We start from the raw sequence: 20,967 nt of genomic DNA, 5'->3' as shown, positions 1-20,967 counted from the left end.
AGCCCAACAAGTGTTAAGGCCTACCGTTCAAATCTCAGTACCTCCTCCCTCTCCCCCCCAAAAAACACCCCACAAAAATCAACGTACAAAACTGGGCGGGGATTCTGAATAAGAAACGACTAACCATCTGGGAAAGACACAAAGCAAACTCCGGGGTGGGAGGGTGGGGCGCTGGTGGCTCTAGCTTCCAATCCAGATCCCCAGGACCGCAGCTGGTCTCCAGGCCCTAGGTTGACGCAACAATGACGTCACGTCACACGACGTCACCGGCCGCTGGCACAGGCTCGCCCGGCAGGGGCCCCCTCGGCTCACCTCCGGACGCCGACGGCTGCGGGCCTTGCGACTGACCCGCTCCGGTTCTAAGCCCAGGAGGCTTAGATGCGACCGCGGAAGGGCCCGTAGAGCTCGGGAGCGGCTGCCTCCCTCCTCCTTCCGCCCTTCCTCGGGAGGACTCCAGCAGTCCCTCGGGCCGCGCGCTCGCGAGGCCCGTCCGTCCTCCGCTGGCGACGACCACGCGCACGCACGTCGCCGCCGCCGCCGCCGCGCACGCCCGTTCCCCCCCCCCCCAGAACCCGGAAGTGCGAGGGAGCTGAACCACGTGGGTCGAGCTGGAGCGCGGCTCGAATGGGGGAGTCTATCCCGCTGGCTGCCCCGGTCCCCGTGGAACAGGCGGTGCTGGAGACGTTCTTCTCTCATCTGGGTATCTTCTCTTACGACAAGGCCAAGGACAATGTGGAGAAGGAACGAGAGGCCAACAAGAGCGCGGGGGGCAGCTGGCTGTCGCTGCTGGCGGCCTTGGCTCACCTGGCCGCGGCCGAGAAGGTCTATCACAGCCTCACCTACCTGGGGCAGAAACTAGGTACCTCCGCCCCGCCCCCCGGGCCCCCGGAGGAGGAAGGAAAGGGGGTGCGTTGCCCGTTCGTCAGTGCCTTGCGGTCCCCGTCTCGGTCCCTCGCAGCGCAGCGGCATTGCCGGGTCTCTTCCTCCCACGGTTCCTTCCCCCCCCCCCCCCCTCCCGGCTTCCGCAAGCCCCGCCCATCAGGCCCGCGTCGCCGCCTGATTGGCGGGCTGGGCGCAGGCTCCTTGCCTGGCCGAGTCTCCCACCCCGCGGGTTTCCCCGGTTTTAAGTCTCCTGCATGGATTGGTCCGTATGGGAAATTAACACATCTCCGTGTCCTCCCCGCTAACTAGTGACGCCACGCTTAGAGGAGGAAAGAGAACCCATAAAAAACAACCCCCAAACCGTGACAGTGCAACCTAATTGTCGTCTCCCCTGTTTGGGGAGAGGATCCGTGGTGAAAAGTATGCCAACTCAATGCCGATAGAGGATTTTTAATAGGTCGTCCAGCCCTCCCCTTTGATTCACTTCTGGAAGGTCTCCTTCCTCACGTTTGATTGCTCAAGTATGGCACCGCGGATCAAGCCAACCCAAGTGGCTCACGCCTGTAATTGTAGCTATTCAGGAGGCTGAGATCTAGAGGACTGTGGTTTGAAGCTAGCCGAGCGTTAAAAAAAAAAGCTGTGAGACTCCATCTCCAGAATAATGGCATGGCTCAGGGTGTGAGACCCTGAGTTCAAAAGTCTGGTACTGCAGAGAGAGCGAGCAAGAGAGAGAGGACTTGATTTTAAAAAAATTATTCATTAGCTATTATAGAGTAAAATGACACGTTTTACATTTTTTAAAAGTATGCTTAACATTTCATGATGTGAGAGAAACTGTTGAAATCTTGAAAAATAATGAGTGTAATTAGAACCTACGGGGAATAATTCAGACTAACAATTTTGTAAATTGAAATTATTGCAAAGACACATATGTGCGGTGTTTCTGATTTCTTGTTTCTAAGCATGAAGGAGAGCCAGTCCCTATGTGATATTCCAAGACAGGGTAATCAGCAGGTAGGACTGTGTTCCTGATGACTTTGAAAAAAAGAGACTTGTTTAAAAGAAATGTGTTGATCTCTTTGTTCTTTTGTGTAGTTTCATATGCTGATGTAAAAACAATTGTAGTGTTTCCATTCCCACACGGAAAGGTAATCTAAGAATTGGATTCCTTTTTTTTTTTGTCATGCTGCTTGAACTCTGAGCCTGGTCACTGTCCCTGAGCTCTTCATCTTGAGGCTATCTCTCTACCACTTTAGCCACAGCACCACTTGCAGGTTTTGGTGGTTGAGTGGAGGTAAGTGTCTCATGGACTTTCATGCCTGGGATGGCTTTGAACCACAATCCTCAAATCTCAGCCTTCTGACTAGCTAGGATAACAGGTGTGATTCACCAGTGCCCATCTGGATCCTTTTTTGATGTAAGGCTAAAGTTAAAATTTTTGATAAGACCACTTCCCCCCTTGGTTTTTGTTTTCTTCCAGGATGATTTTAGCCTGTGGAGAGGGGAGGTTCTGTGTATGGCAGGAGAGCATGGAGGAGTAAGCTGTTCACCTCATAGCAACTAGCAAGCATAAAAAGAGAGACACAGGAAGAAGGGACCAGGGTCCCAATATCCCCTTTAAGGAAAATCTACTCTTCTGTCTTTTTGTCAGTACTGAGAATTGAACTCAAGACCTCAAAGCAGCCATGCTCCCAGTTTTTTCAGTTTTCATGCTTTAAAATCAGACAATCTAGTGTTTTTGCTCAAGTGAACTCACAGGGAGACCCTCCTGTTTCTGTCTCTGGAATAACTGAGATTATAGGTGTGAATCACCACACTCAGCCAAAGGCCATCTTTCCAGTGGAAGGTGAGGTGGTCACCTAGTTACTGTCAGTAGATAGAAATTTTTCCATGAAATTTTATTGGGAGTTCTTATATTGTTTATAAAGGAAAGGGGGTAACTATTGAATTTAATTATTTGAATTTAATTTATTTAATTTTTAGTAATCTCATTAACTTCCTCACCTAGGAGATTTTGTCCTAGATAAAGAAGCCCCTTATTCTGTTCCATCACTGCAAAATTAGAGTGAATGTGGAAATGGGAGGAAGGCAGACTCTCCAGGGAACAGTCCTGCCTGAAATGCTGGCATCATAAGGGGCTACCCATACTTAGGGGTTTTGTATTAGTAAAAATATAATGTGGATGTGACTTTGTTTAGACAGTATATTGTAGCTTCTTAAATAGTGGTGGATTGCCAGTTAGTGTTTGGTAGGATGACTAGCCATTTAAGTTTGTCTTGCACCAAGAGTTTCTAGATCTGTAACTGGGATCAGCTGGGTTTGGGGAGTTTGATATAGTCCCAGTTTCTCAAACAGCTAAAGTAGGAGGATATTGTTTTGAGCCCACAGGTTCAAGACTAGGCTTGGTAACAGAGTGAGACCCGATCTCAAAAGAATAAATAAATAAAAAATAGAAAACAGGTCCAGGAGTTCGGCCTAATGGTAGAGTGCTTGCCTAGCATGCACGAAGGCCTGGGTTTGATTCCTTGGTACCAGGTATATAGAAAAAAGCCAGAAGTGGTGCTGAGGCTAAAGTGGTAGAGCTCTAGTCTTGAGAAAGTCCAAGGACAGTGCTCAGGCCTGAGCTCAAGCCCAGGACTGGCAAAAAAAAAAAAAAGGAAACAAAGCCAAAAAAATCTGGACTAAATGTTCCCACGAAAACAGTGTTAAGTGGGAAGTCTGTGGAAGCCAGGACAGATAGTTCCCCCAGTAGTAAGAGATGTAAATTTCATTTCTTTAAACCTCTTAAACTGCACATTTGAAAGAATATTTGTGTGTGTGTGTGTGTGTGTGTGTGTGTGTGTGTGTGTGTGTGTATGAATGAGTGACTTGGGCACCAGTGGCTTATGTACTTTAGATTCTGAAATCTGAGGATCATGGCTCAGAGCTAGTTGGGGCAGGAAATTCTGTGATCTGTGAGGCTCTTGTCTCTAATTTATCACCAAAAAGCTGAATTGGAGCTCAAGTGGTTGAATAAAAAGCTTAAAAAGTATAAAAAGCCTAAAAAGCAAAGGGATAGCACCCAAGGCCCTGATTTCAAGCCCATGTACCAGAACACACACACACACACACACACACACACACACACACACACACACACACACACACACACACAGAGTCTGTCTCTCTTTCTCTACAGTTCATTAGATGACTATTTTATAAATATATTGATAAGCAATTTCAACCCTAAGAAATATGTTTAGTAAGAGATACATTCAATAATGCATTTTGAATCTATCAATAGAAGAGTTAAAATTGCTACCCATCTCAGAGAATTTTGTATATTCCTGTAAATCAGTGATTTAACTGTCCTATTTCTTCATTCTTTTGATAAGTTATCCTTTGGTGGAATGTCTGATAGCTTTAGAAAAGATCAATGCAACTAGCTGTATAATGAGAAATAAGTTTGATCATGTTAAAACAAATAACTGAGTAAATGATAGCTTGCTATTCACTTTTGACTGTCCTAAAAAATGTATGTAATTCAAATTTTGATCATTTTCTTTGGAACCTCTGAAGTAGAGCAGAAGTTGCTTATAATTGGAGCCTGGTCTTAATAATTCATAATATGATGCTTATATTGTAACTTGTCAAGAATGCTACAATTTTCTTTTTTCTCTTGAAGTCTTATTATATGTTCATGCATAAAAGGTTTTTGTGTGTGTTCCATTTTGTGGTGTGACCTAGACACTATGATTCAAAGGAAAATGCCCTTCTAAAGCAGAAACAAAATATCCCGATTTACCAGGAACAAAAACATTTTGATTATGTGTTCTGTTTTTGTTAAGAATACATTTTAAACCCCATTTTGTTGTTGTTGGTGGTGGTTTTTAGTCCAGCTGGATGTTATTTGCTTGGCTAATAATACTCTAAGATAAATCTGAATGCTCATTGAAGTTCAGTGGGAGAAAATTGGTCCTTGAATAAGACAAATTCTGTGTAGGCCCATTGCTATACTAATGAATTGTAACAGGTATCTATTTGACATAGTCCTCTGTGAAATTAGCAACATAGTCATAGGCTCAGAGAATATGTTTGTTGCTAACTCAATGAGTTCCATGAGTTCTGGTTCTTTCCTTTGGGATGTTGGCAGGTATTTGGTTCTTCTGGTTTCTCTTGCTTACCTGTCATAATAGTTACTTCATTTGCCTACCAGGGGGCCAGTCTTTCTTCAGCCGGAAGGATTCCATCCGTACCATCTACAGCTCCCTGCATAATGAGCTGAAGAAGGTGGTGACTGGCCGAGGTACCCTGGATGGGACTGCACCTCACATGGAGGAGCTCCTTTCTCACCTGTCAGAGCAGCTCTGCTTCTTTGTTCAGGCTCGAATGGAGATTGCAGATTTCTATGAGAAGATGTATACCCTCAGCACCCAGAAGTTCATCAATGCTGAAGAGCTTGTTGGCATTTTGGAAACCATCCTCAAGAAATACAGCTCCAGGTCAGAACAGAGTGACAAGTTGGGTTTTCCCCTCACTTTTATGAAGCTCTGTGGTGAAAATAACTGATGGTAATGTCTATTCCATTTTATACATACGAATTCACCAACAGGTGAACCTTTGGGTTTAGTTAGTATTATGCTGAATGATTCTCCAAGCAATAGTGAAAGACAGAATGAATTAATCCTTCAAGGTGACTTTGTTTGTTTTGTTTTTAATTTTTTTTAATTTTTTTTTGCCAGTCCTGGGCTTGAGCTCAGGGCCTGAACACTGTCCTTGGACTTTCTCAAGGCTAGAGCTCTACCACTTGAGCCTCAGCACCACTTCTGGCTTTTTTTTCTATGTATGTGGTACCAAGGAATCGAACCTGGGTCTTCATGCATGCTAGGCAAGCACTTTAACCACTAGGCCAAACTCCCGGCCCTTGTTTTGTTTTTTAATGTCGGACCTGAGGGCTTGGGTACTGTTCCTGAGCTGTTTTGCTCAAGGCTAGCATTCTACCACTTAAGCACTTAAGCCACAGTTCTACCTCTGTTTTTTTTTTTTTGGCCTGTCCTGGGGCTTGAACTCAGAGCCTGAGCACTGTCCTTGGGCTTTCTCAAGGCTAGAACTCTACCGTGTGAGCCACAGTACCACTTCCGGCTTTTTCTATGTATATGCTACTGAAGAATCAAACTCGGGTCTTCATGTATGCTAGATACTCTAGCACTAGGCCAAACTCCCGCTCCCCCCACTTTTTTTTTTTTTTGATAGCGAATTGGAGATTACAGCGTCACAGACTTCCTGCCCTGGATGGCTTCAAACCACAATCCCAGCCTCTTGAGTAGCTAGAATTACAGGTATGAGCCACTAGCACCAGTTTTCAAGGTTGTATTTTAATGGGTTGTGCTTCTGCTTATGAAATAGTTCATTCAGCAAAATAATTGTATATAGAAGAATGTGACTTTTTCAAATCAGTGCCCCTTTTATTTTGGCTTTTTGGTGGTTAGTTGGAGATGTGTGTTATGGGTTTATCTGCTGCAGCTGGCATTGAACCTGGATCCTCAGATCTCAACCTGCTGTATAGTGAGGATTATAAGTATGGGACACCAGGCCTGGCTAGGCATCTGCTTTTGAGGAGAGTGTCTTTTAAGTTTTGTGGAATATCCAGAAAGTAAGTTGGAGGAGAATCTAACTTTTAATGATGATATTCGGGTAGAAATTTTTCATTTGAAGGAAGTTGCTACTTAGGAGGAAATGAGACTGCTGCCTCATATGTTGCTGCTGCCAGATCGCAAAAGCAATACCGAAAGAATTTCAGAAGCATTGTGGATATCATCAGGAGTTTTACTTTTGTTTCCTTGGAGCCTACCACAGTGTCTTGCCCATGGTAGATCCTTTATAGTTGGATGTTAAACTGGTTGGAAAGTAAAATCTTTGAAGGATACAACTGCATATGAATTTTGATTTTGTTTTAAAAAAGAAGTTATATTTAGTGGCCTGTACCTTAAGCCCTAGCCTTTTAGAAGGCAGGGTGACAACAGTTTGAAGTTATCTAGACAATTTAGTGAGACTTTTTGTCAAAATACATAAACAAAAAGGCTTTTAGACTGGTGGTAGAACATAAGCTGGGAACAATAACTACAAAAACCCCCAACCCTCTCCCCCCACCAAAAACAGAGAATTCCAGCTCTGACTACAAGCCTTAGTACCAACAAACACATCAGTAAATGAAGTGAAAGGATTCTGAATGTAGCTTAGTTCAGAGCACTGGCCTAACCTAGATGAGGCTCTGTGTTTGATTCTCAGTACTGTAAAGAGGAAATGGGGAGATAACATGTCTAAATGAAAGATTCTACCCATTTGATTAGTAGAATGATAGGGTGGGAGCAAAAGGAGGAAGCTAAAAGTGACTTTATAGAGGAGGTGGAATCTCAGATGAGCTTAAAGGGCAGGTAGGCTTTTGACAGCAAAGACAGAAGAGATGAGAAGGTAGTTGAAGAATATAATCCTTGAGTCTTGGGTACTTGTTCTCTCTTTTCCTGGGATGCTACTTCTGTCTTATCTTTAACTCTTGTTCACTGTCCAAGAAGCTTTCTTCTTGTGTCCTACTAAAGTTATCTTTCTTTTAGTCACCATCTTCTTCTGATGCTATGATTTATTATTTTGTTACTATTCTTATTTGCAAAACTAGAGTTTGAACTCAGGGTCTTATGCTTGCTAGGTAGTTATTCTACCACTTGAGTCATGCCCCTAGCCCTTTTTGCTTTAGTTATTTTTTATGCTTTGTGCTTGGGGCTGGCCTGGGAATTTGATCCTCGTACTATACCAATCATGTAGCTGAGAATAAAGATATACTTGGCTTGTTTTTAAAATAGAATCTTTTCCCCCAGGCTTAGTCTCAAAATACAGTCCTCCCAATCCTTGCCTCTTGAGTAGCTGGGATAACAGGCCTGTACCTTGGCTTCATTAGTGCTTCGGTTACAGATGTGAACCAGTATATCTGACTACAGATGTAATTGTGCTTTTGACTTCACAGGAGAATAGCACACTTTTGGAAGAACTGCATGAGGTAGATTATTGGTGGAGAAAGATTGTGTTTTTGAAGGAGTTTTGTATCTCATTAGACTATCACACAAAACATTTATTTTTTGTTTTATGTGATTCTGTGGAGCTTGCCTGCAGATCCTCTCTTTTTCCCTTTCTTCCTTTCTTTAGAGCAGATGTTCTCTGCAAATAGTTATCAGTGTATTTTGTGTGCAGACTCTTGCTGCCATAGCTTAGGTGTATATTTTTGGATTACAACTATTTAGCAGATCTCTCTACGATACAAGTTGTGAGTAACCATGAGGAACACAGCGGGGTGGAAAGAAAGAAATGATACAGCATAATGTGAATCTTTTTTTGTAAGCAGACTTAATATTAACAGATTTTTTCCATTCAACACATTCTTTTTTGATAAATGCTAAGCAGTTAGACATTTTTACTATGTCATAAAAGGCTTGTTCAGAATTCCTTCTGATGGTTTGTGCAGTTAATTCATGTCCTTTGTGTATAAATGCTGGTGTCCAATAGAAAGCAGTAGAAAATGAAGAGATGCCTCTAGTTATGTAGGTGCTCCCTGACTTATAGTGGTTTCATTTACTACTTTTAAAAGTGGTAAAATACACATTCTATAGAAACTATGTGGGGTTTGATGATTTTTCTGAGATAGCAATATATAGAGCAGTTACCCCCTCCACCCCCCAAGACCTATAAAGTTTATTATTAAAAACTAGGATTACAGGCATGAACCACCACGCCCGGCCTCAAAGATCCCTTGTTTTAATGATAATGTTGCTTATATACAATTCCCAAATAATAGTAGGAAGAATTATAGCTAATTTAATTTGTGTATTTGTTTGGTTTTGGTGGTATTTGTATTTTGAACTCCACCTCATGCTTGCTAGCCACTGGAGCCACATGCCCTGTTTTTCAGATAGGGTCTTATGCTTTTACCAAGATCCACCTCAGACTGTGATTCTGCTCTGTGCACCTCTTGTATAGTTGAGATCACAAATAGGAAGTATTGTACCTGGCTGGTTGGTGGAAATGGGCTAATTTTTTGTCATGGTGGCATTCAACCACAGTCCTGATTTCTGCCCTCTGACTAGCTGGGGTTACAGATATGAGCCATTTTTCCCTGTTCAGCTTTTCTCTCTCTCTCTCTCTCTCTCTCTCTCTCTCTCTCTCTCTCTCTCTCTCTCTCTCTCTCTCTCTCTCTCTCTCTCTCTCTCTCCCTCTCTCCCCTTTCTTTCTTTGTCTTTCTTTCTTTCTCTCTCTTTCTCTCATTCTTTTTTTTTTTGCCAGTCCTGGGACTTAAACTCAGAGCCTGGGCACTGTCCCTGAGCCTCTTTGTGCTCAAGGCTAGCGCTCTACCACTTGAACCACACTGCCCCTTCTGGCTTTTTCTGTGTATATGGTATTGGGGAGTCAAACCTAGGGCTTCATGAATGCGAGGTAAGCACTCTATTACTGAGCCACCTTCTCAGTCCCTTAGTTTTTCTGTATTTGAATAGAAAGTCATCATTATTCTGTTGTTTAATATGCCACACTATTTCCATAGGCAAATATGATATTGACAAAATTCTGAAATATTGAAATTATATCAGTGTTTTAAAATAACATTTTTTCTTCCACCTTCCCATTTCCTGCTCTCACATGTATAATTATTCTGGCCATATTTGACTCAGGTTAGAAATTGTTAACGTCAAATGACATTTCCATTCATTTTCTCCAATTTCCCGCCTCCATTTAGATTTCACCATCCAATCCTCAGTCCATTGGAAAGCAGTTTCCAGCTGGAAGTCGATGTCTTGAGTCACCTCCTGAAGGCCCAGGCCCAGATCTCAGAGTGGAAATTCCTCCCATCTCTGGTTAATTTGCACAGTGCTCACACCAAACTACAGACCTGGGGCCAGATCTTTGAAAAGCAGAGGGAAACCAAGAAACATCTGTTCGGAGGGCAGTCTCAGAAGGCTGTTCAGCCCCCACATCTTTTCCTTTGGCTAGTGAAACTCAAAAACATGCTCTTGGCCAAGTTTAGCTTTTACTTTCATGAGGCACTCAGCCGACAAACGACTGCTTCAGACATGAAAGCATTGACTGCGAAAGCTAATCCAGACCTTTTTGGAAAGATTTCCAGCTTCATCAGGAAATATGATGCTGCCAATGTGTCCTTAATCTTTGACAACCGAGGATCAGAGACCTTCCAGGGTCATGGCTACCACCACCCGCATTCCTATAGAGAAGCCCCTAAGGGTGTGGATCAGTATCCTGCTGTGGTGTCTCTGCCCAGTGACAGGCCGGTCATGCACTGGCCCAATGTCATCATGATCATGACCGACCGCACATCTGACCTGAACAGCTTGGAGAAGGTGGTACACTTCTACGATGACAAGGTCCAGAGCACTTACTTCCTGACACGCCCAGAACCCCACTTTACCATTGTTGTCATATTTGAGTCAAAAAAATCTGAGAGAGACTCCCATTTTATTTCCTTCCTCAATGAGCTCTCACTTGCTCTTAAGAATCCCAAAGTTTTTGCAAATCTGAAACCTGGATCCAAAGGTTAGCAGGTGATTTGAATGAAAGATTTTTCAAGACTGGAAATTGTGTTCTTAATTACTCTGGTGATCAACAGTGGAATTTACTTCTACTCACGCTTCTTGGAGAGCCGAAGACAGACCCTCCCTAATCGTGCTGGACACTTTATAAGCAATTAACGTCAATCAAATGAAATATCCAAAGAGTAATCTAGGAACGGATCTTGGGCGACTGTGTATCCATAGTACAGCGAAGTAATTTCAGTATTGTATTTTGTGTCTAATGAATATTTATTGCCCTTTGATTTTTCTTGCCATACTTATTATAAACATTGTATTCTAATGCACTTCTCCCTACCCTCTTTCCTATCCTTCTTTATGGAAAAATAATTGGGATAAACACTATAGATGGGTATTATAATATGGAACTTCTTGTTTTATAAATCTGGCCAGAAAATTCATATTTTTGTTGCCCAAGTGGGATTGGTAAGAGGTTTTAAGTGGAGGGTGAGTCATATTTGTAGCATAATATCAGCTTTACCAGTTCAGAAGACTTGCAGTAAGTGTAGTAACCTTGGTTCTTTCTGTGTTACATGAATGCCTATCTGACCTGATTTTTCCCTTCATAAAGTTTGAATTTTTCATTGGTCTAAAGTCAGCATAAGGTATCTTGCTCTTCAGCATATTCTGTACTTGACTTTTATCACTTTAATGCTGAAACATTCATATTTGACTCCATACTCCACTTTTTTTTTTTTCGTCATGGGGTTTGAACTCAGGGCCTAAACACAATACCACTTCTGGTTTTCTAGTGGTTGATTGGAGATAAGAGTCTCATGACTTCCCTGCCTGGGCTGACTTTGAACTCTGATCCTCAGATCTCAGCCTTCTTAGTAGCTAGGATTACAGGCACCCAGTTACAGTCATCTTTTTTTAGCCACAGATTCTCATCTAACATAAGCTATTTTCATAAAATGGAAATGAAAGTCTTATTAGCCTTATATGTCCTAAAAATCAGTTTTACTCAGTTACAAAGGGTTCATCATAGAATAATCAACTCAGTCCTGAAGTATACCTAAACTTGGCTGTCTTGCCTGCCTCCTACAAACTATGTTTAGAGGCAGTGCTGTATCCTACTATATGCTGGTTTATGGTATTTCTTCAGCAGAGGTGCATGGGCAAAGGGCACATCAGTGAAGCCATAGTGGGCAGTGGTAACCTTTATACTAGGTTATACATCCAGAGTAAAAAGATGCCACAAAGAGTATCTGAGCTGCTAGCACTTGATAGTTCCTTCAAAGTGTTGTAAAATATAATAGCAGTCTTGTTTCTCATAATTATGTGGAGTCACTGTTTTATTGGGTATTCACAGCAATCATACCAGCACCATCAGCTGAGTTGGTGGAGAGCCACTTTGAGTCTTCCTGGAAGGCCTGCTTTCTATTCTGCACTGCCCTCTTGAAGAACTAACTAGCCTGTTTTCTGGAGAGTACACATGTTTTCTTTACTTTTCTCTCTTCAGTCACCTCTTCTTCCAAACCCTCCATTATGATTTTCAAGATTTTAGTTTGATTTAAATAGAAAGCAATGATTTCACTTTGCATTTCATTCACTCAGGTTTTATTAAAATATGAACAGATTTTTACAATATCAGCCTACTCTAAGAAGGTGAAACAAAGTTGTATGTTGCCAAGCACTTGAAAAAATGGTCTGTGATATGCATGCATCTTTTTCCTAGATAAAACCACTATTAATGGTATGACCAGCCTTAATGACATGGTTCCCATGTATCTAAAAGAACAGATGTTTCAGTTGGTCACAGAGAGATGTAAATAAAACATATATAATACTTCAATAAGTGACCAAATATATATACACACAAAAATTATATGTATATGACTCATACTCAAAGTATATTTTTAAAGCATAAGCACATAAAGAATTTATGAAGAACAAAAAGCAGATTTTGTGAATATTAAGAAAATCTAAGACCAGTTCATAAATCACTGTATCTGCCATGGACTAGAGAAGAAATCTTTGAAGAGTAAATATTGATACTTCAATCATTTCTTAAAATTATCAATAAAGTTTTCTTCAGACATACACCAGCTGGTTGGCTCAAGGCAAGAAAAAATATTTTTATTCCTAAGATTTAAATCCCTAAGTACATTGATGAGATGATCTGCCATGTCTGTTTTGCTAACTAGAAGAGTAAAACTCTGTATTTCCTGTGGACTGTCTACTTTGAAATTTGTTTCTAAACCATGACCTTATTTTTTTAAGGGTAACTGGGAGTGTGGTCAACTTTTATAGCTTTGTGCTCTTTAGTCTGACCTGATATCTGACAATGTCATTTTGGGGAGTATACAAATAAAATCTAATTCTTAACCGAGAAGCCAGTGACCTTTTTAAATTACCTGCATGCTTGGACATACTGGGAAAGATTTGCCTTCCAGAAAAACTAGGCAGTGCTTTACTATTATCCCAGTGGGTTCACGTGAATGATACTTGACATATGTCCTACCCTTTTAATGTAGCCAACTTGAGGTGTACTGTTTCTTTGGTAAGTCAGCCTCTGCACTCATCTCTTCTGGATAATGGAAATGAAAATAAAGTAGATTGCCTTTTTCAGAAGATATTATAAGGCTATGCAAACTTCCTGGAGTTTGAAAGATGTGTAAATGAAAGATGAGCCACTCTTCCCTTAACTTGACACTTCTGTTCTTTCTCTTCAAGTCTGTGACAAATCTATGATTAGTCATTGGAGTTTGCAGAGTACTTAAAGAACTAGTTTAGGAGGGAGAGAAGGCAGATAAATGCCTAGCCAACATATCTACGCTTGCTATTTTAGGATTATTGTGGGTTTTTTCCCCCCATTTTCATGGAGCTTGAACTCAGGACATTGTTCTTGGATTTTTTTTATTTTTATTTTTTTTGTGGATCATGGGGCTTGAACTCAGCCTGGGCACTGTCCCTGGGCTCTTCAGCTCAAGGCTACCACCCAAACTCTGGGCCTGGGCATTGTCCCTGAGCTCTTTAGCTCAAGGCTACTACCCTACCCTTGAGCCAAGCCCACTTCCCTGTTTTCTAGAGGTTAATTGGAGATAAGAGTCTCAGGTCCTTTTGTGCCTGAGCTGGCTTTGAACCTTGATCCTCAGATCTCAGCTTCCTGAGTAGCTGGGGTTACAGGTGTGAGCCACCCTGCCCGCCCTTGAACACTTTTTTGCTCAAGGCTAGCATTTTGCCACTTGAGCTACAGTGCCACTTCCACCTTTGTGCATACGAGGCGAGCACTCTACCACTAGGCCAAACTCCTGACCCCTTTTTCCAAATGTTTATGGTTGTATGATAACATAATTTCAGTTTTTCTGTCACTGATTTTTTTTTTTGGTCAGATCGCTCTGTGAATAACAGGTGTGTAAAATAGCTATAACTTATAGCTATAGATATTACCTATAGATATTACCTAGACAGATTATATCAGAGATTACAGAATGGTGGTATCCTAATACATTTTTTTTCTATTTTTGACTGGGTCACTCTTGCTGACCACATGGTCTACTACTTGAACCATGCTTCTAGCCACTTCCTTTTTTTCTTTTATCTACTCTCTCTATCCATTTATGCATAGCTGAGGATTGCAGGTACCTGTCACTATGCCTAGCCATTGGTTAGGATGTTGCATGTACTTACTTTTGCCCAGGCTGACCTCAAGTCAAAAATTTCTCCATTTCTACGTACCAAGTAGCTAGGGTTACAAGCTTGAGCCAAAATACCTGGCTTCCTTTTTTTTTTTTTAATTAACATGTATCTATAAAGGGAAATATCACCTCCAACAATTTGATTACTGTGAAGTAGAATTTATATAGCACTGGTCAGATCTTTAAGTATTTTGCCTTTATATGCCAGATTTCTTCCTCCCCTCCTCCTATGCTGAAGACTGTACCCAGGGCCTCACACATTCCTAAAGAATGTTCTACCACCGAGTGAAATCTCCAAACCTTAAACCAATGAGTTCCTTAGCAGCTTTCACAGGCAGAGAACTGTTAAAAAAAATATACACGAATTTAAAAGGATTTGGGGTCCAGTGGTCTCTTAACTTTTGTGAAGTAACACACAGAATTGAGATTTGTTTTACAGTCAGTTAAGTTTTTGTTTTGTTTTTTTTTTTTTGTTTTTTTCTGAAAGGAATACATATAGGAGAACCATTTGACATAGAGGCTAATGAGGTGCAACCCATCTCTTTCTTGAACACACATGACTTTTAGCTAATTACAGCCAAGAGGAGGGTTTATATCAGATATTTGACAGAAATTACTGAAAACCAAAAATTTGGGGGGTTTGTTTTATTTTTTACTGTATGGAGTTCTCTTTGGTAAGTAAAATAATGGTTACTAGTTTATTTGTTCTAATTAGTGTGTAAAAGTATTCATCTCAGAATTTTTTCTCTAAAAGTTTCAGAAAGATTTTCCTGGGCATTTTTGGCTCATGCCTATGCCCCTAGCTACTCTGGAAGCTGCACTCTGAGTGAGGTTTGAAGCCAGCTGGGACAGGAAAGTCCTTGAGACTCCTATTTCTACCCAGAATTGTTGACAGTTGGCATAGTGGTAAAGTACTAGCCTTGAGCAAAAGGAAGCTCTGGGGCAACACCTGGGCCCTGTGTTCAGGCCCCAGTTCTGGCACTAAGGCAAAAAAGTAAAACTCCCTTCCTCTCACCCCCTTTCTAAATGAGAAAGGAAAAGAAAGCCATATGACTCTAAGAAAATCCTTTCGGTGGAGCTTAATTTAGCAAGTCCCTCTCCTGCTTTTCCATCAGATTCCTTTTACCAATGCAATTATTTCATGGCATTTTGCCTGAATTATTCTAAACAGCTTCTCCAGAGGAAATGAGTCAGAATAGGTTTGATATGCACTTCTACCTTTGAAGACTCCTCCTGGTATAGTGTAAATCCATAGGGCTTTATTAATGTATTTCTATGGATTGGAATATTTTCTCAATCTGATTTTGGTGGCAAGATCTGTTTATGAAGTACTTTAAAAACCATATGGTATGTGTAAAATATGAAGGCTAGAAAATGCACAAATGGCTACCCCTTTGTAGAGCCTCACATCAGAAGATTCCTCCCATTGGTATCTGGGGAGGGGGTCTGAGCAACAGGAGTTACTTGATAGCTTCCTAGGAGCAGGAGCTAATCATTGAGACTTGCTAATCTAATCTTTTCCCAAGTGTTTATTTTTTTTTTACTGGCCTGGAGACTATGGAATACAGTTAAATGTAAAAATCTGGTGTCTGATTCAATCTGAGATTTATAATGATTCAACGGATTGACTTTCCAGCTTTTTTTTTTTTTTTCTGTGTATGTGGTACCCAGGAATTGAACCCAAGGCTTCGCACATGCTAAGTAAGTACCATTAGGCCATACTCTCGGCCCCTCAGCGGACTGATTTTCTAGGTTAGATCTGTGCTCTTTTTAGTTTTGGTGGGACATCATACAACAGTGAAGGATACCCAAATTGAGGCACAAAGAAGATATGACTCTACTACTGAACATTCATTCATTTAAGCAGAAGCTATTCTAAGGATGGCGATCTGTGCTAACCAAGGCCTTGCTCAGTGCTGGTAGTAATATGAGCTTGCTCCAACCACCGAGGCAGGCAGGAGCTAAGAGGGCTGAAGGTAATAAACAGATTTTAAATTTATTATACTTGCATACAACTTTTGGCAAAAGCGATACTCTAATGTTGAAAACCTTAAATGTGGATAATGATTTTTTTCTTGACTATGTATCAGAATCACCTGGATGCCAAACATAATTCATTTCCAACATAGCAGGTCAATTCTAGAATTTGTGTTTCTAGTAAGGTTCTCTGCCGTGCAGATGGTATAGCCTGAGGATGTACTTTGAAAACCTTCTGATTTATATAATAGGTCATATTTCCTCATGCCATCTTTACCTGCCAACATAAAAAACCCCCAAAACTTTAGTGAACATCTGTAATATACTGTATTAGTTGATATTATAGTTTCCTAATAACATCACTGACACTTTAGTGTTATTTTATTTTGGTTTTAGATCTGGTGGGCTTCTGTTTTATTTTTATGCGACTCTGGGAGTTTGAAGGGAGGTTCTGTATCAAAAACCAGCTTTACAAACAAAAGGACAAATTGCAACACCTGGCAAGACTGGGAACAAAAGTACATTGGAAGTAGCCAGCAGAGGGCAATACAAAAACAACACAAAGCTCCTGCCTGGGCTGCGGCTTCCTTTCCAGGCAGTGTCACTTGGCTTCTTTGGCCAGTGCAAAGCTGAGCTGTTCAGGAACAATGAGGTAAAAAAAAAATAAAAAATAAAAAAAAGTGACCAATTTTAGTGTTTCTAGCTGAGGCTTTCTTAACTGCTCTTGTAAAGGCAGGTATTCAGGCTATTGATACAAGAAATGAGTGAGTAGCTGCGGTCATTCCACATGCTTTTCCTCATCTGGTGACTATACAGTGAATTTATTTTACTCAGAACCATCAGGAATCTGTAATCTGCCTGCCATCCTATTTCTGAGAGTTTATGGTATGTGATGAGATTCATGCTCATGTTTCCAGATGAGAGCTTATGTTATGGTTTAGATCTTAAATGTTTCCCCAAAGTCTGTATGTCAAATGCTCGGTTGCCAGACCATGATAGAAAGGTTATGAATAGAAGCCTAGTGGAAGGAAGTTATGTCCCTGGGGAACCCTGACTCCCTTCCTCTCTCCTTGCCTGGACTAAAAACTCAGACTCTGTAAAGAAATCCACAGTAAAACATTTTCCCTGGTGGTATTGGTTCCTCTGCTTTGAATCTTGTTTATTTGGCAGAAACTATACTTCCATGAAGTAACAACATGCTCTGAGGTTTTGGTTCAGGTGTTATGTCTCTATCTTGCTGTGCTCAGATCAATGATGAATTCTATAAACCTATTATGCCTATATAATGAATATAAGAGCAAAATAGTAATAGTAACTGTGATAATAATAAATATTCTCATGTCATACCTTTTATTTTCAAATGTTTTGGAGGATATCAATGACTATTATTCTGCCTATAGGATTCTTTGTCTTTCATGGCATTTTCTTTGGAGGAAAAGTTATTTCTACTGAAATGACTGCTATGTAAGTCTCCTATGTAAGAAAGACATAATCCTAACATTTCTATACATGTCTTGGATGCATCAGTTCTTTTTTTTCTTTGTCTTTTTTCCCATATTTTTTATTGTAATTAGTAGAAGGGTTACATTATATTCACCAGAAAGAAGGTGCATTACTTCACAAACATTGATACCCTTTCTCATGTCTTGGTCCCCATTTCCCTCCTCCTACCCCTGCCCCTCATCTTATTTTCTCTCTTCCCTATCTGATTTCAAATACCCAAATATGCATATATACAATATATCAGATAACCAGGAGAAAGACTGTAACAATATGAGATAACCAAGGGACAGCAAAAGAGATAAGAGATAACAATACATTAAGGACAACAATCACTCATTACAGTTCTTTTTTTCTTTATTATTATTATGTTTTTGGTCATTGGACTTGAATTCAGGGGCTGGGCACTGACCTGAACTCTTTTTGCTCAAGGCTAGAGCTCTACCACTTTGAGCCAGAGCACCACTTACTTTTATTTTATTTATTTATTTTTTGCGATGGTTTATTGGGGACAAGAATCTCATGGACTTTCCTACCTGGGCTGGCTTTGAGCCACAATCCTTAGATCTCAACCTCCTAAATAGCTAGGATTACAGGTGTGTGCCACTGGTGTCCGGGTGCATCAGTTCTTGTGATGATAGCTGTTCATCAGTTCTCATGATATACATTTAACTTGAGTCAATCCAGCTATTGCAGTTGTGTAAGAGACTACAATTATAAGCTTCTTTCTCAGGAGGGAGAACAGACCTGCCAATAAAATCCTTGATCTTGGGCCAGGAGTTTGGCCTAGTGGTTAGAGTGCTTGCCTAGCATGCACGAAGACCCAGGTTCGATTCCTTGGTACCACATATGTAGAAAAAAGCCGAAGTGGTGCTGAGGCTCAAGTGGTAGAGCTCTAGCCTTGAGAAAGTCCAAGGACAGTGTTCAGGCCCTGAGCTCAAGCCCAGGACTGGCAAAAAAAAAAAAATCCTTGATCTTCACAGTGGCACGGATTAGGTAATTTAGTAGCTACTTTGAAGCCTAATTCCTCAAGGCAGTGAACTAACAATAGTAGATAATATTTCTCTAGTAGCAGCTGCTCAGATAAAAGTTGGGTCATGTAATACCATTCTGTGATTATTGTACATGGATTTGTATATAGTTCTGTGTGTATGACTAGACCATCAGGTACTAGGTCTTACATAAGAATCAAATATTGGGTCTTATATCTCCTTTCTCCTATTAGATGACATATAATTGGTATTCAAGTATTACTTGTTGAGTGGCAATCCTCTTATTCTAATCCCAAACTACTCCTTTTAATATAATCTCAGCCAAAACCCAAAATTATTTTTCCACATAGAGATTTAAAGTAAGATGATATTTAATTAGGGATTATCATATGACTTAATGATCTAAGGTTGTATATTACAATAGACACTACAGTATCTTATTACAGGTCTGTGTTGCCCTATCCTGTCCCCCAGATTTCTCCAGTGCATTCTTCTCTGGCTCTCTCGGTTGGCATGGGTTGCTTCCCTGTTTTGAATACTTTTAATATTATATGACACATCCCTTATACTTGTATCCTTTATTCTTCATTGCAACAATCACTTCATTAAGAAGCCCCAACCCTCTACTGAGCAGCTTTCAGAGCCTTGACTATATTTGTAAGTGGATAGCCATCGACTCCTAAGCAATTCTCTCTTTCCCCGAGGCCAGTGCTGGAGCCTGGTTTTTTTCTTTTATCCATCAAAATTCCTGCGTTTAGCACAGGGTGGGGCGTAAGACACACCCGTGGCCATGCCAAAGAATACTATTAAAAGTTGGAGCTCCCCCATAATTTTCATTGTCTTATAAAAGATATGATCATTCTTAGATAAGATATGTGAATCGAATCTCCCTAACAGAAGGACTGTCATCAAAGCATTAGAAGAGTGCCTGCTATGTTGCAGGTACTATGAAATGTTTGCTGAATTCATAGAGGCATCTGGAAAAAAGCTTAATCATCATTGATCTGTAAGATGTCTTATAAACACACTATCAAGGCAAGTTCTCCCATTTTCTTTCTTTTTTTCTTTTGTTGTTGATCATGGGACTTGAACTCAGGGCGTGAGCACTGTCTCTGAGCTCTTTTGCTCAAGGCTAGTTCTCTATCACTTAGTGCCATAGCATCACTTCTGGTTTTCCTTCTCTCTTTCTCTTCCCCCCCCCCCACTCTCTCTCTCTTTCTTTCTCTTTCTTTTTGTTGGTTGTCAGGCTTGAACTCTGGGCCTGGGCCCTGTCTCTGAGCTCTTCAGCTCAAGGCTACCACCCTACCCCGGAGCCACAGCGCCACTCTGGTTTTCTAGTGGTTAATTGGAGATGAGAGTCTCTTGGGCTTTAGTGCCCAGGCTGGCTTTGAACCTTGATTCTCAGCTCTCAGCCTCCCGAGTAGCTAGGATTACAGGCGTGAACCTCCAGCGCCTGGCTCCCTCACTTCTTTTTCCCCCAACCCCTCACCTTCTTCCTGGATTGCACTTTCAAGCCCATGGTCTTGGCAATTCTCATGCTTTCACTGGTTAGTTCTCAATGTATATCTTATGAGATCCCACAGACAGAGAGACATTTTAAAGGAAATTTCCCAACTAGAGGAAGAAAGTAGGAAATATCTCCCAAGATATCCCTACTTTCAAGAGAAATTTAGGGATGTTTATGAACAATTCGTTTTGGACAAGCACCAACAAGACTATCAATTGTATATTTAATTAATTAATTAATTAATTAATTTTTTGTGCCAGTACTGGGCTTGAACTCAGAGTCATATATTCTCCCTTGGCTATTTTTCTCAAGGCTGATGCTCTATCACTCGGTCCTACATCTACTCCTAGCCTTTTGCTGACTAATTAGAGATGAGTCACCTGGACTTTCCTGCCCAGGCTGACTTTGAACTGCAATCCTCAGATCTCAGCCTTCTGAGTAACTAGGATTACATGTGCAAGTTGCTATTTTTTTTTGTAAATACTAGTTGTGTGTATGTACAAGAGTGTTGCCACATGCACGAATCCCACTTCCTCCCCATTATTTTTCTTTCTTTTTTTGCCAGTCCTGGGCTTGAGCTCAGGTCCTGAGCACTGTCCTTGGACTTTCTCAAGGATAGAGGTCTACCACTTGAGCCTCAGCACCACTTGTGACTTTTTTCTATGTATGTGGTACCAAGGAATCGAACCCGGGTCTTCGTGCATGCTAGACAAGCACTCTACCACTAGGCCAAACTCCTGGCCCCTACTCTCCATTATTTTTCAGTAATGTCGTTCCTGACCCTCAGAGTTTCTCTGCCATTCAGCGGTGAATGCCCCCAAAAGATAGCAGCTGTTGCCACTAGCAACCAACATCTGGTTGGTGAT

At 41.1% G+C, this 20,967-nt stretch overlaps 1 protein-coding gene across 2 annotated transcripts; it reads left to right on the top strand.

Moving 5' to 3' along the window:
• Positions 1-570: 570 nt before the first annotated feature.
• Kics2 (KICSTOR subunit 2) lies at positions 571-12,819 on the top strand. Of its 2 annotated transcripts, none has more exons than XM_090327946.1 (3): positions 571-859; positions 5,078-5,363; positions 9,638-12,819. In XM_090327946.1, the coding sequence occupies exons 1-3, from the start codon at positions 625-627 to the stop codon at positions 10,452-10,454; spliced, it is 1,338 nt and encodes a 445-aa protein (XP_090184072.1). In that variant the 5' UTR covers positions 571-624; the 3' UTR covers positions 10,455-12,819. The 2 variants fall into 2 exon arrangements, with proteins under 2 accessions (XP_090184072.1, XP_090184078.1); XM_090327952.1 differs by lacking the exon at positions 571-859 and adding an exon at positions 1,467-1,896.
• Positions 12,820-20,967: the final 8,148 nt, after the last annotated feature.

This window comes from Megascapheus bottae, chromosome 2 (genome assembly GCF_031878675.1).
Source record: "Megascapheus bottae isolate mThoBot1 chromosome 2, mThoBot2.hap1, whole genome shotgun sequence".
In the NCBI taxonomy this organism is placed as follows: domain Eukaryota; kingdom Metazoa; phylum Chordata; class Mammalia; order Rodentia; family Geomyidae; genus Megascapheus; species Megascapheus bottae.
Note: the sequence above shows the minus strand (reverse complement) of the source record. Positions and strands in the feature narration are given on the sequence as shown.